This window comes from Astatotilapia calliptera, chromosome 3, assembly GCF_900246225.1.
Source record: "Astatotilapia calliptera chromosome 3, fAstCal1.2, whole genome shotgun sequence".
NCBI lineage: Eukaryota > Metazoa > Chordata > Actinopteri > Cichliformes > Cichlidae > Astatotilapia > Astatotilapia calliptera.
In genome coordinates this window covers 38715624-38732959 of record NC_039304.1, presented here as the reverse complement: position 1 = coordinate 38732959, position 17336 = coordinate 38715624, and the positions used below count along the sequence as shown (strand labels likewise).

The window sequence follows — 17336 nt, the reverse complement described above, 5'->3', positions numbered from 1 at the left end:
AGCGCTTTGAGTGCTCAGAATAGAAAAGCACTACATAAGAACCAGTCCATTTACCAATTAGACTGCTAAGGAACACTATATGGATAGTGCTTTTTGTAAAGTATCATTCCCTAAACTTGTAATCTATTGCGATACTATAGTTATCATTAATCCTGGGGTCTACATGTAGTAAAAACAGGACAGCTAGAGTTACAACTATGATTTTTTTTCAGGGGGGTTGTTGACAATGAGATAATGTAATCTTTAGGGCACAGAGGTACTTTTTTTAAAAGAATATGTAAATCTAAAAAAAAGTGCAAACAGAGAACAAGATCATCTGAATGTGTATGAAAAATATTTAACATTTCCTGCAGATTAGCATCAATCCATTACTTCCGTCCAAAAGTCACAGAAACACTAATTTCCCTGTACCATTACGCTTTGTTTGTAGTACTGAGTTAAATCTGCACCATGTTCATTCTCAAGAAATGTAACTAATAACATTTGGTGGACTACTGATTAGCATGACTTCCGTAAACGCTAGTTATGCTGACACAATAGTTGGAAATGTACCTTTTTTTCCTCCCATTTTCACAGCTCTGGCAGTTCATGTGTAGACTCAGTCAGTTTTGAAGTCTTTTTGTCCTTCCCCAGTTTCAAAGTAACTGCTGGTCAAGATTTAACAGCTCCTGGTTTATCACAATCAACTCAGTTTCACAAGTGCAGGTAAACGCCAGTGCAGGTTCAGCGCAGTACTGCTAATTAAGCTTCAATGTCCAGGATCTTTCCAAGGACTAAAGGTTCCTCCAGCTCAAATTATATCCCAAAAAAAGGAAGCTAGGCTTTGTTTACCATAGTAACCTTACATTTTAGTTCTTCTAACCTTTGAGTCGCTAACCATTATTTTGTTTTCTTTGATATTCCTTTGCCACATTGCTGCTAGCATATAGCAGCATAAACACGCCTTAATATGCTGAATCTTTGTCGAAAACAAAAAACCATAGTGAAGGAACTTGGAAAATTTGTGGACACTACATGCAAAAAGTTACTTTTAGAACCTGACCAATACTGGAGTTTTAAGAAGGATACCGGTAACTGATATTCTAATATCTCAGGTGATATTTTTTATTTTTCCACTTGAAACACGAAACATAACATTTGTTATGTGTACTTACTAATGTACTTATTTCTTTATTTTAAATTTTCATTTACTGGCAAATATCTAATACTGGCCAAAAAAGATAATGCCCTACCTGCTTTAAGAGCACTAGTTTTATTGGTAAACACAAAAAATACTCAATATTTACTTTGTTTGTAAACTGAATAACCTTTGGGTCTCAGAGTTTTGGTCTGAACAAATCAAGGCATTCGAAGGCCTCAGCTGATCCTGAGAAGTTGCCTTTCTGACATTGTGAAGAACACTGAACGTAACCATTAGTTTAAGTAAGAATAAAAAAAGCAGCCCACTGTTAAAAAGTGAAAGAAAACATGAAATAACTGGATGGTACCCTCTTACATTGGTGACGTTATCAGGAACCACTGTCATCCCTTGAACTTCAGCCGCTACCGTCTGGGCCGTCTTGAACACTCACCTTCTAACTATCTAGAAACCTATAAGCTAACTTTCCCCAGAGATCGGTTGGTATTGAGGGTGAGGCACATCTTTCCCCCTCTGGGTCACTACTGTACACACCCACCACATTTTAGTTTCATTTTTGGGGAGAGGGCATGCTGTCCACCTTAGCATAACTTTCTTCAGTTTCAACCCTACTAAGCTGCTCTGTTTGTTGGTGGTACTTCTTCTGGTGGATCAGGAGGTGTCTTCTCACACAGTGGCCCTGGCTGAAACCTTTCCCACAGTGTGTGCACTTGTAAGGCTTCTCTCCAGTATGGACTCTCATGTGAGTCACCACGTTTGACTTGTGAAAGAACTTCTTGTTGCATTTATCGCAAGCGAACAACCTCTCCCTGCTGTGGTTCTTTGTATGGATCCGTCTGTCTGTGGCTGCCGTGCTACCCGAGTGAAGTGCCACATGTTGAGACAAAGTATCCAGGTGGCGGAAGCGCTTCCCACACACATTGCAGCTGTGTGGCTTCCCCCCCGCATGATTGGTCGGCCAGTGAAGTTTGAGCTTCAACTTGGAAAAGTTTTTTCTGTGTGGCTTATCCACTGCATGGACCCGGGACTCATGGTTCTTCAGCACCCACTTCTCAGGGAACGCTTTGTGGCAGGTTCTACATTTGTACGGCGTGTTTCCCTTGTGTCGAGCGAGGTGACCCCTGTAGCCAACGACGGTGAGGAAGGACTTCCCGCAGATGTTGCAGGTGTGCGTTTTCTGGTGAGTCTGAAGATGACTCCTGAGCTGCTCTGCAGACACTGACTGCTCTCCACACACTCCACACAGCCTTTCTCGCTCGTCCACATGACTCCAGGCGTGTTTGATCAGCATGTTTGTCGACCCACGTAAAATCTGGCAGACTTTACAGGACAGCAGAGCCTCGCTTTTGTGAATCAACATTTTCTGCTTTGCCTTCTTTATTCGGATGACTGAATGTTTGACTCGTCGATTCCCTTTCGTCTTCTCGGGTTCACCGTTCACCAGATGATCATTGGTTATGTTTGGTTTCTCATTGGGAAGCCCATCACTCAACTCGTTGTGTTCATAAAGTATTAAAGATTGCAAGGTCGAGAGACCAGTGTACTCCAAACCACCCTCAGATTCCTTCAGCTCCACATCTTTGTGACGTGATGTTGAGCTGTTTGAGAAAATGTTCACTGGATTTTCTTCCGGTTGATGAGGGCTTCTGTGGGAACAGAAATTTTAAATTTAGGGCTTATTGTTGTTATTAATGACAAACAGTTTACTGGTGAGTTGAGATATTCAAAGTGGTGTCTGTGTAGCATCTTCTAACACCACAGAGCATGAATTGATTGGGAGTGAATGTTTCATAAAAAGCAATCTGTCCAGTTAGACTCTTTCAGCAAACCTCAGACTTTTTAACAATTGGATCTAACAGGTGGTGCTTACCCCATGTGCAGCCCAGTTTGCTCGGTAAAGGACGGAGACTCTTCAGTGCCGTCAACTTTTCTCTGTAGGTCAAGCTTTTTCGCGCTAGTCTGGACTCCCTCAGGTGCCTGCGTGAATATCCAAAACATAAAGTCGAATTAGAAATCATTAACCTCTGGTACGTGAGCATACATCAAAATAACTTTTAACCCTCTGGGGTTGCCGGACGCGCCGGCGCGTCAAAATCACATGACCAATTTAAGACGACACAGCTACAAGATGCAGCACGTCGGAGTCTCCATTTCAACTTGGCTCAAAAGTGCGGACTTCAAACTATATACCAGTTTTTGAATTGTGTCGATGGGCCACGTAAAACCAGAGTTATGATAAAAAATACACGCGATGTTTTTTTCTGAACAAAATAGTGGCGTTTACAGCGGGAAGGACGGTAAAAACTGCGTTTTCTACAGATATCGCTAGTATATCTCCCTTTGCGAGTGAAAAAAGAAAAAGAAATAACACCCCTTCCCTATTGGTGTTAGAGTTTACCATGTCAGCCAATCAAAAAAATGATAAGGCAACCTGTGACACTTGGTTGTTTAGGTAGAAGAGGAAGTTTTTAGGAGTGACACCCGCGACGGAAAGCGGGCGAGCGAAAGACAGAGTGAGAGAGTTTTCCTATGTGAGACATTAGTGACGTTTAGCGTGTTTGGAGGCTGTAGTTAGTGTGTTGTGTAGTTATTGTCTCGTATTGTGTGTCAGTTAGACTGCTGAATTTCATATTTGCTCTAAAAAAGCCGTCAAAGGCAGATTCCAGTGTAAACGCTGGTCCCACATGGAAAACTGGACGGATGCACCTCCTGCTGTCAGACCTGTGGTGTTCTCCCGTCTTATACTGAACACAAACTATTTTTTTTGGACTGGCACAAATCATTTGTGTGCCTTCTTATTTGGTGCAGAACACCTGATTGTTCTGTAAATAGATTTAAATGGTTATATAAAAAACGCCTGAGGCCTTGGCTGCATTTTTAGTAAATAGTACCTGATAACTTTGTTGTTTGCAAAACTTGTGCATAATTTTTAGAAATGTACAATTTCTATTTGCATTTCAAGTTATGAAAATGATTCGTTAAACATGTTTGTGGGTTTTACAGTAAAAAATATAACTTTTTTCTACTCAGATTTAGAATTTTTTGTCTGAATTTAGATCAACTGTCCTAATATAGTATACCAAAATGAAAGAATAACTCAAATTTCAGATATTTGAGGTTGTGCTGAAAATAATGATACCAAACAAGGCAAGAAAAACATATTTTAAAGGTGAAATATAGAGGTAAAATCAAAAGTAGTCAAAAACGGCCAATTATACCCTGGACGCCAGAGGGTTAAGGCCCCGTGATTATTTCCATTTGAACCTAGAAGTAAGAATTTTAGAGCTCCCAGTTGGAATTTTCAACTGGAATGTACATCTCAAGTTGAACTAGCCCTGACTTCACAGTCCAAGACATCCGACTTCTGAGGCAAATATAAAACGCATCAGTCACAGAGGCGTAGAGACTAGTAATCACTGGTTGCTAGGGAAAAGTGTACTTTACCTCAGTTGGTTGAGAGAGAGAGGCGGATGCTGTCCAAGATAAAGACAATGTTGGATAACACCTCCCACCCACTCCATGACATGCTGGTCAGTCACAGGAGCTCGTTCAGTGAGAGACTGAGATTACCGAAAAGCACCACTGAACGACACAGGAAATCATTCCTGCCTGTGGCCATCTCCCTGTACAACGCATCCACTTAACACACTGTTTGCTGCTACAACTACACATGTTTCTTTTCCAACTATTTATTTATGAGTGACTTATGTATGTATGTATGTATATATATGTATATATTGTACTATTCTTAGTTAGCGTATTGTCTGTCTTGTCTTAATGTTGGTTTAAAATGGAGCACTGTAACAAAAAAAAAAAAAATTTCCCCCAGGGATCAATAAAGTATTCTGATTCTGATTCTGATTAGTGGTTGCTAGAGGGTACTTGCTGTTGAGCGGGTGACATTTGCGAAATGAATACTGGAACAAAAATGTCCTACGATTGATTTGGTTGCCAGTAGACCTCACAGAAGGAGCCAACTTGTCTGCAAACACTTGCCAAATATTTGCTAAGTGGTAGTAAAATTGTGAAAGATGTGATGCAAAGAACTGGAGAACATGTGCCTTCAAAGTTGCACCTTATGAAATTTTTTGCCGACTGCAGCATTAAGATGGAAACTTTCCTTTGGAGGTGAATGTTATTAATTTACAGTTTGCATCTTGATTTGCTCTACCTTTGTAGAATGAAGGACACACATTTAAAGCAGAGAGCAGTGTTACTTCAGTTTTTGTTGGACTTATTAGACTTTTGGTCAATTAATCTATCTAGATCTTTCACAGACATTCTGAAGGACAACACAAATATCTACCCAGTCAGATGCAGTACCTTGAGTCGAACGAAGAGGACAATGCTCCCACTCGCCTTGATGGCTCTGTACAGCTCCTCTGGAGTCAATAGCTCTACTTTTAGAGGCTGCAGTCTTCTGTTCCTGTCAGCTGTGAGGACGTCAAAAGGTTTATCAGCAGCCATCTGAGGGAAAGTGGACTTCAGCAGTTCCACAAAGTCGGCCTCCTGCAGGCCTCGAGGACACTTCAGGTGATGAAGCGGGTACTTATTATACACTGAGAAAAAACAGAGAAGCTCCAATAGTCAGGCAGGTAGTTATCCATGAGACAAACACAACAAACAGTATGCTGACTGTACTAACATTAACAAGAAAAAAAGAGACAGCTCACCTTACAAGCTACTGCTGCATTAGGCCTACAGATTTTTTTTAAAATAAATTTGATATAAAACCCTAGTGACAGCAATCCTAAAGGCAACTTTGTCCAACTTTGCCTAATTTTCCAAATCCTGACACTGAAAGTTGAAAACCTAAACAAACACATATCTAAATAATCTAATTTTTAGGTATGGCCCTAAAAATACATATCAGTGCACATTTGTTACCAATCTGAACACAGAATGAGCAGTTTTAAATTTACCTTTAGGTGAAATCACATTGACATCCCAGTCCTGCACAAAGCGGATCCTGAGATCTACATGGGAGCTTGATTGGCTAATCCGAGGCCTACCAGGCTTCCTCCTGTCGGACTGATCCCTGGGAAACAATAACATTAGAGACAGACACCACAGCGTTACACTGGCCCCTTTACAGTTATTACCTTTATCTATTTTAATAAGTTGAACAAATGTGAGAAATATTTCCGGAAGCAGTAAAGATTAGCTTCAAATTTAAGTCCTGTCACTGCAGCAGAGTAAGACAATGTTCAGTACGTTTTTTTAATCTGCAAAAAAATACTTTTTTTCTTAGACCGGAAAAGTTGGAAGAGCGAGTGTCTCTGAAGGTTCTCAGTCATCCAGGTCATCGATCCCAAGACTTCAGCAGCAGGTCCTTGAGCTCCTGAACTGGGCCCATTGTTGAACCACCTTGGAACAGTCTTCGTATCTACCAAGCACTCCACACCAAGAACAACCCACAAAAAAGCTGGATAGAGCACGTTTTAATTTTCATCCACACCACCTTCAGCAACTGACTGGCTCAATGAACCCCCCACATTATTTAGTCCATTTTGGCCGGTGTGGTGGAGGACACCAAGGAACAAGGTCGTGTTGACTGGAGCATTAAAGTATCCCAACAAAGTTGATGCACAGGAATACTGACAATATTTTTCCAACTCACTGTCAGTGATTGTACATCAGTGAACACCACAACTTTTCTAAACTTGACAGAACTGGAGACTATAAAGTGCACCCTTCCACAGGTATGTTTTCTATGGCCTACTGGGTAACACCAAGGTCCAGGGAACCTCCATGTGAAGACACCACCTCAACTTTGAAATCTAGGAGCCTTTTTATACCTGCTGTGTGGTTATTAATCCCCAAGGAATTTATGCAAAATTATGACAAAGCTGACATCAAATTGATATACCAGCTGCTGTCACTAGGTCTAGCTGTACTGCTGCCGCTCCAGGGTTGAAATGTTGGTTTTTACTTTTGTTTTCATGATAAATCAATAGTGAAGCTCAAAGTCACAGATTATACAGAGCGAGATCCTGCAACACAGTGCTGACATTATCTGAGTGAGGACACCAAAATAAAACAGCCGCCTCCTGTGCCGTAACAGTGAGCATAAATGGATTGGGCTGGGTGACGACATCACTGGCAGCTGCACTTGCAGCGACCAACCTGGCAGTATGCTGGTGCCGTGAAGTGCAGCAGCTTTCAGTGACAGTCTTGTTTCTTCAGTTACTACCTAACACTCACGACCACATGCGAGTTTGAAGGTTCAAGCATCATCACACGTATGTTCCTGTCTCTTTATAGATTTCTATTGAACGGCTAAGACTGATAGTTTGACCGACTCACCTCCCATGCATCACAGTTTGTTCGGGTAAAAATGACGACTCTGTAGCTGTGTCCACTTTTTTCTGCAGGTGTTCAAGCTTCCTCGCACCAACCTGGACTTTCTCTGGTGCCTGAAAGAGTTTCGTATTAAAAAAATAAAAAGAAAAGAAATTTTAAAAAAAAGAGAAAAAAAAAAATCACAAAATGTCTTTGCTTCAGCAGAAAACAGTCTTCGATGCATGATAAGGGCATCCACATTTAGTTTCACGTTTGTACCAGAGAGCAATGTTGTACTTGCTGTACAAGGTTTCCGGATAATGTCGAGTAGGAGTATTTTAAAATGTAGTGAGTCACAGTACCTTCAGTCGAATGAAGAGGGTATTGATCCTTGATGAATCAATGGCCTTGTAGACCTGCTCTGGAGTCAGTGACTCCACATTCAGAGGTTGCAGTTTCCTGTTTTTGTCAACCGTGAGGATGTCAAAAGGTACGTTAGCAGCCAGCTGAGGGAAGGTGGACCTCAGCAGTTCCAGAAAGTCGTCCTCCTGCAGGCTGCGGTGACACCGCAGTTTGTGAAGTGGGTAGTTCTGAAATACTAAGAGGAAAGAGAAAAATGAATCCACTCAGTCACAGCTTGTTCAGTTATCCATGACGTGTACAACACATAACTAAAAACAGTAAAGATGCTGGGAAGCTTTTTGGCTGATTTATTGTTATTGAACTGAAGCAAACAACCACAGTCAGGGCTCTTATGAAAATGTAAAATCAGACTTTTTTATTTCTCATTCATGTTTTACAGCTTCAACCCACTCTGCTGGTCTCTAAAGACTGTTTCATTTCCAAAGACTAGACAAGTCAAGACCACGGTAATTCTTGCCCCGCAGGGAAGGAGTATGTAATCGGCTCAGTTCGTCCGCCTGTCTGTTAGCAGTCTAGCATCCACAGTAGACCCATGAGTACCTAGGGTGGCTAACCATTAGACCTTCATGGTTACTGCCCAAAGTCAGAGTTGACATTGAAAGAAAATTTCACAAAACCATTTCGAATAATATACAATATGCAGTACTTGTCATAGACCACACCATGCCGTGTCACCACAGCACAAGGAATAAAGTTAATTATTTACATTTACATTTTTAAGGACGGGCAGAGGACAATAGCTCTGCTGTCTGCTAGCATCCACAAGCTTGCTGTGTATGGATGGCAGCTGAAGCTGTTTCTGGACACACAAGTAGCAGCTGTGCATTTACCTTGGGGTGCGACCACCTCCATCTGAGAGTCCTCTAGGATGCGGACCTTCAGATCTACGTGGGAGTCTGATCGACTGAGCTGAGGCTTGCCCAGGCTCTTCTTGTCAGACTGAACTCTGGGACACAATAACGTTAGTGATGGAGATCAGGCGATAAAACGAGAGATTAAATTGATTAATGAGCAGCTGAGGCTTGTTAACATTAACTCACCTGGTGTCCAGTCTGGTTGGATTTGGGGTGGACGGACCGGCTCCCTGTTCCCCCAGAAGGTAAAAACAAAAAAGGTTTGTATCTTAAGTGTTTCCACCAAAAACAGCAACACTGTCCTTATTTTTATGACCGACAGATCAAATACTTGGTCTCAAGTTTACACAGTACCTTCAGTCGGACGAAGAGAGTAGTGTTTCTCCTTAAGGTGATGGCTCTGTGGATCTCCGCCGGTGTCAGCGTGTCCACACTCAGCGGCTGCAGTACCCGGCTTTTGTCAGCAGTGAGGATGTCAAAAGGTTTACCTGCAGCCAGCTGAGGGATGGCAGACCTCAGCTGGTCCAGGAAATCAGCCTCCTGTAGATCATAAGGGCACCGCAGCTCCTGAATGCGGCTTTTCAGAAACACTGGGAACACAAAAGCCAAGTAGGTAAGAGTCTGAACTAATAACACGAGTTACAGAGGATATACTGCTGCTGTAGCTTGTGCTGGTCACAGTCACAGCCGGCGTTTACCGAGAACAATCGAAAAGGTTCACAGTTATATATCAGTTACAGTCATTTGGTTTAAAACGACCCAATGTTATTTGAGGCGAAATTTCTTTAAATATGATTAATACGTTAACATGACTCAGACCCGTGTGTTGATTTTGTACAAGCCTGCAGGCACTCACAGAGCCTCTTTATAGACAGACTGTTAACATTTCAGAGTCTCAGCAGAAAAGCTTCCAGAGAGACACAAGCTGTCGTTGGGGCGACCGTGGCTCAGGGGGTTGGGAAGCTCTCTGTCCTGGTCGTTGTGTCCTTGGGCAAGACACTTTACCCTACCGCCTACTGGTGTTGGCCAGAGGGGCCAATGGCGCGATATGGCAGCCTCGCTTCTGTCAGTCTGCCCCAGGGCAGCTGTGGCTACAACTGTAGCTGCCTCCACCAGTGTGTGAATGTGAGAGTGAATGAATAGTGGCATTGTAAATCGCTTTGAAAAAAAGCGCTATATAAATCCATTATTATTATTATTATTATTATCACCTCATACAGGAACTGGAGATGTGACCTCAGAGCTAAAAGCTTTCAATTTACCTTGGGGTGTGAGCACCTCCATCAGAGGGTCCTCCAGGATCCGGACCCTGAAATCCACATGTGTGAATGGGTCACTGAGCTCAGATTTGGTAGGTTTCCTCCTAGCAGACTGTACTCTGAGACACAACACACAAAGATGAAAAAGGAGAAGGAAAGGAGATGAATCACAATAAAGCTCAAGATCCTGTTGAGACTTTTCAAAATAAACTGAATCACGTGAAAGATGCAGAGTATTGACGGATGAGAAGCAAAAAAAAGCGGCCAGGTGCTAAAAAATAAACCTTAGACTCAAACGTCAGAACAGGCTTTTCCCTGCAGCACGCCGTGTAATAAAAACGGCGCCCGTTACAACTTATGACTAAAAATGTATCGTTTCATGCATCAGTTAAAACACTCGACTCCAGCTACACGACGCCCAGCTGGAAACACTTCGCGCAAGTCGAGCTGCCCGAGATTCACAGAATTTACAGAAAATGTAAAATTTTTGTGATTTATATCGTTATCGGGACGATAGATGTCTTATATGAGATTTTGGTCATATCGCACAGCCCTACTGTCTCATTATGCATTTAACTTAAAGGAAAGCAGAGGTTTTGGCAGTTTGATGGTTCGCAGCATTCAGGTGTGTGTTAACAGAATGCTGAGGAGGAAAAACATCAGCAACGATCTTAAAGAAGAAACTGTATCTGCGAGAAAAAAATAGTTACCAAAGAATCTAACATCCATCATTCTGCTTCATTTTCTACAGTGGAAACATTCAAAGCAGCTGCCGATCTTCTCAGGAGTAAATGCCCCAGCACATTCACCACAAGGTCAGACTGTGCAATGCCCGGAGAAACTACAGGAAACCAAAAAGCACCATCTCAGACTCCAAGGGCCTCAGTCAGCATGTTAAAGTTCACACACACCTCATACCAAGAGTCGGCACAGTGGGGTGATGATTTGGCCACTTTGCAGTCACCAGAGTCAAGTGCAGACCACAGCCTGACTGAGTTTGTTTTTCATCCTGTCTTGATATGCAAAACCTTAAAATTAGGCTTTTACAGATCTGTTTGCTATGGCTGACTAGCCAATATTTATTATAGTCAGGTTTTGACTTACCCGGGTTTCTTTCTGGTTGGTTTTAGGGTCAATGGAAGAGTTTCAGCTAAAACATCTCCTACACTCAGGAACTGTTTCGCTGAGGCTTGAAGCTCCTCCGACGGCTACAGAAGAAAGAAAAGATTTAGTGGAGTACTGTTGGTCTGTGTAGTTAAATGCAAATGTACGGTGCCCCTGAGAGGACAAACGGACTTCAAGTTAAGAAAACACCAGCAATAAGAAAAACGTTGCAAAACACACAAAACACAAATAGGAAGAAACAGATTTCCAAAAGCACAAGGGAAGTGTTTCTAGGGAGACAATAACCCGACGGACCAGCTGCAGGAACCCAAAACATGCTAGGTGTGTTTTATCATGATTCATTTAATACTGATGATGGATTTTTAGGCTAATAGTTAGGCTAACACACTTAACTCTGATCTTTTCTTTCCTCACAAACCGATAGATCCTCCACTTCTTTTAAGTGTCTCTCAGTGCAGTTCTTAGCATATTTTGGTTCCTGCAACTGGTCCGTCGGGTTATTGTCTCCCCAGAAACACTTCCCTTGTGCTTTTGGAAATTTGATTTTTCCTATTTCTGTTTTAGTTTTTTCTATTTCTGTGTGTTTTGTGTGCTTTTGCAGCGTTTTTCTTATTGCTGGTGTTTTCTTAAGTTGCAGTCCGTTTGGCCTCTCAGGGCCACCGTACAAATGGCACTCCTGACTGGTCACACGTGGAGTTTTACAACCTATTTAATGCTCAAGATTCTCAGAAAACACAAAGACAGACAATAAACCAGATTATTTCTTTGTCTGCTAAGATTTTTTTAGTAGCAGACAAAGGTCTTTGTGAATCAGCACCTTCAGTCGGATGTAGAGCGTAGAAGTCCTCGTAGCCCTCTCCACCTCCTCCGTCGTCAGTGACCGTACTTTCAGAGGCTTCAGTTTTCTGCTTTTGTCACTCACAAAGAGGTCAAAGGGTTCATCGGCAGTCAGCTGAGGGAAGGTGGACCTCAGCAGGTCCACGAAGTCATCCTCCTGTAGACCCCGAGGGCACATTAGCTCATGAAGCGGGCACATCTGATACACTGAAAAACAATGAACACACATGGACAGGCTTTTACTATTTAACTTCACAGTCACAAAGAGACACAGTTTGTCCAAAGAGACACCAAACTGGAGGTTTTATTGGGCGCACCTCTGGCTGAGAGCACGTCAGACTTCATTTTACCCAGGATGCGGATTCTGATCATTACATGCGTCTGTGTTTTCCTGAACCCAGGTCTGCCCACCCTCTTCCTGAAAGAGTAAAGAAGTCAAAAACAACATTATAACAAATAATTTAGCCTTTTATATACGATGTATCTGTTTGTTTTTGTCCTCTATATTTACTGGTTATTTACAGCAGCGTTTGAATACTTGAGGTACCTCATGTGCTCAGCAGCAGCTTTATTTCCGTGCAATGGCTGAAGCTCCTCTTCAGCTTCTAAACTCTGCTGATTCTGAAATAAAGATGTTTTGACAGTTTTTTTTTTTAGAAAAATGGCACAAAAACGAGTCAGACTGCAGGACTGTTCACGATTCTTTCCTTATGAGAAGATCCCAACTAGACTGGCTGGATTGCAGCCCCACATCATGACAGAGCCTCCACTGTGTTCTACAGATGGCTGTGGATGCTCACTGTTGTATCTCACTGCACACCATGCTGAGATATGACACTTTTTTACCATAATAGCTCTTCAGGAATCACCTTGTTGGTGCAAAAATGCTTTACTTTTGGCATTTTTCATAGATTCATTTAATAAAACTAAAGAAATGAAAACAAACTGCCTGCAGATCCATTTTAAAACTGATTCTACGCCAAGTCCTCTGTTCTGTGTAGACACAACACTGGTTCATCCCTTGAGTTTGAGCCTTTTTATGCTTGAATGATTCATTCTCCAAAAGACACCATCAGAGCAACGAGCAAAGTCAAGAACATAGTTTACAGGAAGTTAACTCCAGCGAGGGCGTCACACATTAGGCACCTTACCTTCAGGCGGATGTAGAGGGCAGAATTCCCATTTGCCCTGATGGTCCTCTCGATCGCCTCCGGAGTCCACAAGTCTATTTTCAGAGGCTGCAGCTTTCTGGTGTTGTCAGTTATAAAAACGTCAAAAGGTTCATCAGCAGCCAGCTGGGGGAAGGTTGACCTAAGCAGATGCAGGAAGTCGGCCTCCTGAAGGCCACGACGACACTGCAGCTCATGAAGTGGGTACTTCTGAAACACTGCGATGCAGAGGGATAGACAAGTTTTTATCTAGACTGCAGGAAAAGCTTCACCCACAGACTACAGGCTTTGATTAAAAACACAAAAAGTGACTTTTTATTCATTCCTGTGCTTTAGCTGTATTTTACAAATGCTCCAAATAAGCTGAAATACATTATGAGGTATCTGCAGCAGTCACATTGCCCATAAAACTCCATGTCCTCAGTTTAAAATCATATGGGGAAAAACATCCAGAGTAAAATCCAAACCCTTAAAGATGCAACAGTAATGGTTTATTTATTTACATCTTTCTCACACTCACCCCTCTTTGAAAGCACGTCGATCATCGAGTCCAGGATGCGGATCCTGAGGTCCACGAAACTCTGCGTTTCACTGATCCAAGGTCTGTCTGCTCTCCGTCTGTCAGTCTGAACCGTGGAAGGCACGAGCCTAAAAAAGGAAAAGAACAAAATAACCTCAAGATCAGCAGATGAGTCACAAATGTTACAACAGCACACGCACACACAGAGCGGTGTCTGTACACTTACAGTGTGTCTGTATCTTGTAACCGTGGTGCTGCTTCATAACACTGCTGTGCCATCTCCTCCTCCTCCTCATCCTCATCTTCATGTTCGTCTTCCTCTATTTGTTCCTCACTGTAGCCTGAGAATCCCAGGCTTTGGCTGTCCTCCACCCCTGGAAACAAATTCAAAGTTTATTTATTTAGTTTTCCCACATGACAGCATTAATCATACAAATGTGCAACCATGAATAAACAACAGTTAACATGCCGCGTCAGGAAGAGGAAGAAACGCTATTACTTAAATTCTCGTCTTCAAATTTTGTTTGCTGTTAAAAAAACAATTATACGAGGCTCCAACGAACACTTCTATCACTACTTAGTCTGCCAACCATTATCTGAACATTAAAGCAGTTCTGTAGGACGGTTAATTACACTCTCCCCTTCAGTGCGTGAACATGTGATTACAACTGAAACTGTCCGTTGACTGGGGTCAAATTGCAGTCAAATATTTTTTTACCTGAACACTAAAAAAACTCCAAATGTTTGACTCTATCAGTCTTTTATGTCTCAAATTTGGGAAATTTTGTTGTTTCTGAAATTCAGCTTCAAATTCAGCTTAGTTAATTCAACTTATTACTAAGAGAAAAATACTGGGAGGTTATAATGCCCAACAAACTGTTCATTACAGCAATGCATTTGACAAAGTCAAATAAAAAGTACCAAATGACATAAACAGAAACAACAGTGGACCCAGAGAGGATCCCTGCAGTACACCACATCTAATTTGAACTGCATTTATACAAACGAACATCAGTGTTTAGATAGATAGATAGATAGATAGATAGATAGATAGATAGATAGATAGATAGATAGATAGATAGATAGATAGATAGATAGATAGATAGATAGATAGATAGATAGATAGATAGATAGATAGATAGATAGATAGATAGATAGATAGATAGATAGATAGATAGATAGATAGATAGATAGATAGATAGATAGATAGATAGATAGATAGATAGATAGATAGATAGATAGATAGATAGATAGTAACATCTCTTATGTTTCTGTGCATCTTGATCCATTACAAATATAAATATGACGACTTTGTTTACATATATCAAAGTAGGTTAAAAGTCATACTCTGCTCATATTTGTGCTGCTCCTGATCTTCTGGTAGTCGACCTCCTCCAGCCTCACAAAGGGAAAACTGCTGCTGGTCATCTGCACCATATAAGCATTTTAGTGTTATTAAGTAATAAAACAAAACAATCAAAAAAAAGATTTCACGTCAGAATTATTCTTATTCTTATGAGCGCAGATGACACTGCTGATTAACGAGCAACCTGTTTCATTCTCTTGAGTCACAGCAGTAGATGAGTTAAGCTTTAGATTCACCTGATTTACATGTAAACAAACTGCAGACTCCAGGATTCCCACATTCAAATAGCTCTCACATATGGCAGCTATTTGGTGTCCATACAGGCTTTTGCGTGCCTGCAGGTGTTTCCAGGGGAAAGTCCTTTGTGTAGTGGTGTCTACATCGGCCTAATACGCCAAAGATTCCCAGTATGATCCCAGGAGGAGACAAAAGTCTCTTTATATTTGTGTCAAATCTGCTAAATCAAAGCACATGGAGCTACCTGTTGTTTCAACCCCAGAATGGTCAGGTCCAATTTACATACATTTTATTGTCAGAGGGTAAGTGGAACTGTTTTTAGCAAATGCGTGGACAAAACTTATTACACTATTACACAAACTACATACACGGAACAACCCATGGACACAGGCCAGCTGACAAGCACTTAGCAACAACTGGTTCCTAGGGAAACATGACTGTTCCTCGGCAGGTCAAATCAAATCAATCAAATCACTTTTATTGTCACATCACATGTGAGTGAAATTCTAGAGTTGCTAGAGGTTCTTGAGTGACACGAGTCCTTTTTAACCACGTTGTTTCTTATTGGCTGCCCCTCGCAGAGACTTGAAGGCTAGAGAGCACATTTAAGGATATCCCGTTTCATGACATAGGCCAGATCCAACCATAGACAGCTGTAAAAAAAAAATTAAATATATAAGGGATATGTTCTAAAAAATGGGTGTCTACAAAAAAATAAAGGACTGTGATTATTAGCAAGAGAAGTCAATGCTTATTTGAAGGTTCGCAAAGACATTAATGTGAAGATGAACGACGAAGTCAAAAGAAACACCCCCACCCGCCCCAAAAAGGTTACGGGTAATATCTAAACATTATATACGTTGGGAACTTAAAACCGCTGGTTTCACAGCACAGCTGTGTGTTAACTATAGCACAGTATTTTTTATAGTTGATTTAAATAAATTTCAATAGAAACAGTCATGGCAAGCGCTGTAAAATCGCACCACAGCGCTTGAACAAACACCGTTGTGTCCATGTAGCCGGCAGGCCGCCATCTTTGTTTTGATTCGGGAACAGCGGCGCAACTTGGGAAACGATTTAAAATGTTTATTTAAATCAGTTACTAGGATGGGTTTTTTAAGTCCCGATGACTCTGTCATCATTCTAGAGAGGGTTTTATAGCAGCTGTAGATGACTTTAAACGACATTTCAAGGCTTTAAAAGCCCACCGGATTTCACTTAAAGAGAAACCAAAGGCTAGCTTTGTGACATTACCACGAGCCAATAAAAACTTAAAATTCTGAAATATGACATGGCTCAGGGGTGTTACATGTATACCAAATTAAGGAGTGTTATAATCAGGTTTTGAGATGAATACTCGAATGTCAATGGGCTTCACGTCAAGCAAAGAAATGTTAAATTAGTGTTTTGTAAACGGGGTTCGTCATTACGCGAGCTCTCGCTCTCTCCGCAGGAAACAACACACTGTTCTGTTATCCACACACACAGACCTAAAGCCTCTAACTTGACTTCAGGCTGCAGGAGCTCCAGCAGTCTCCTCTGCCGGTCAATCTCCTGCCTGAAACCCACAGCCTCCTCCTCGTAGTCGGCTACAGTCTTCTCCACCACCGCTAAGATCTCCCGGGCGGCCAAGGTGAGCTTCTCGGCGATGACTCCTCTCAGCATGTCGGTTTTGGACGTATTGGGGTCGGATGAGTCCGGCTCCATGGTGGGGCTCCGTGGGTCCCGCTCACTTCTTTACCGGAGATGAAACAATTAACGCGCGTGGGGGAACGTGCGGTACGGATGTTACACTACAGGCGACGTACAACAGCAAATGCTGCCCGGCTGGAAACATGAACCACAAACGAGAAAAAGACCATACTAAATTTTTTTAATTAAATTTTTTTTTATAAATAATATTCCTGCATACTCTACAGAAAGTGGAGCAATATAATTACAATAAAGTTACAATTAGGCTACAGGAAAACACAGGGGCGACACTTTTTTAAGTAACCCTCGGAGCACAATCTACATGTATCATGATTTCTCCCTATTATATGTATTAAAACCTGCTGTTATTGTGATGGAAATGCAGTTAGTGCCAAATAAACCTAAATGGGTTTTTTGGGCGGCGGCGGCGCGGG

General features: G+C 41.8%; 2 protein-coding genes across 2 annotated transcripts in view; one reads left to right on the top strand and one right to left on the bottom strand.

The window, feature by feature from the left end:
- LOC113019455 (deleted in malignant brain tumors 1 protein-like) overlaps nt 1-17336 on the top strand; it is a 616212-nt gene that overhangs the window by 262767 nt on the left and 336109 nt on the right. The window lies entirely within an intron of this gene.
- On the bottom strand, nt 8-17282 carry LOC113019458 (uncharacterized). Its single transcript, XM_026163189.1, has 19 exons — nt 16701-17282; nt 14955-15035; nt 13834-13981; nt 13608-13735; nt 13070-13305; nt 12466-12539; nt 12236-12336; nt 11899-12125; nt 11061-11164; nt 9960-10075; nt 9052-9287; nt 8884-8927; nt 8674-8789; nt 7783-8018; nt 7445-7554; nt 6061-6176; nt 5462-5697; nt 3009-3115; nt 8-2784 (listed from the first exon to the last, which is right to left on the bottom strand). The coding sequence occupies exons 1-19, from the start codon at nt 16915-16917 to the stop codon at nt 1689-1691; spliced, it is 3729 nt and encodes a 1242-aa protein (XP_026018974.1). The 5' UTR covers nt 16918-17282; the 3' UTR covers nt 8-1688.

Excerpts from the sequence above, each read along its gene's own strand:
- LOC113019458 (XM_026163189.1), bottom strand. The coding sequence starts at position 16,917 with ATGGAGCCGGACTCATCCGACCCCAATACGTCCAAAACCGACATGCTG. Across the intron at positions 13,306-13,607 it reads CGACGTGCTTTCAAAGAGGG|TGTTTCAGAAGTACCCACTT; the intron begins GTGAGTGTGAGA and ends TCTGCATCGCAG. Across the intron at positions 3,116-5,461 it reads TCCTCTTCGTTCGACTCAAG|GCACCTGAGGGAGTCCAGAC; the intron begins GTACTGCATCTG and ends ATATTCACGCAG.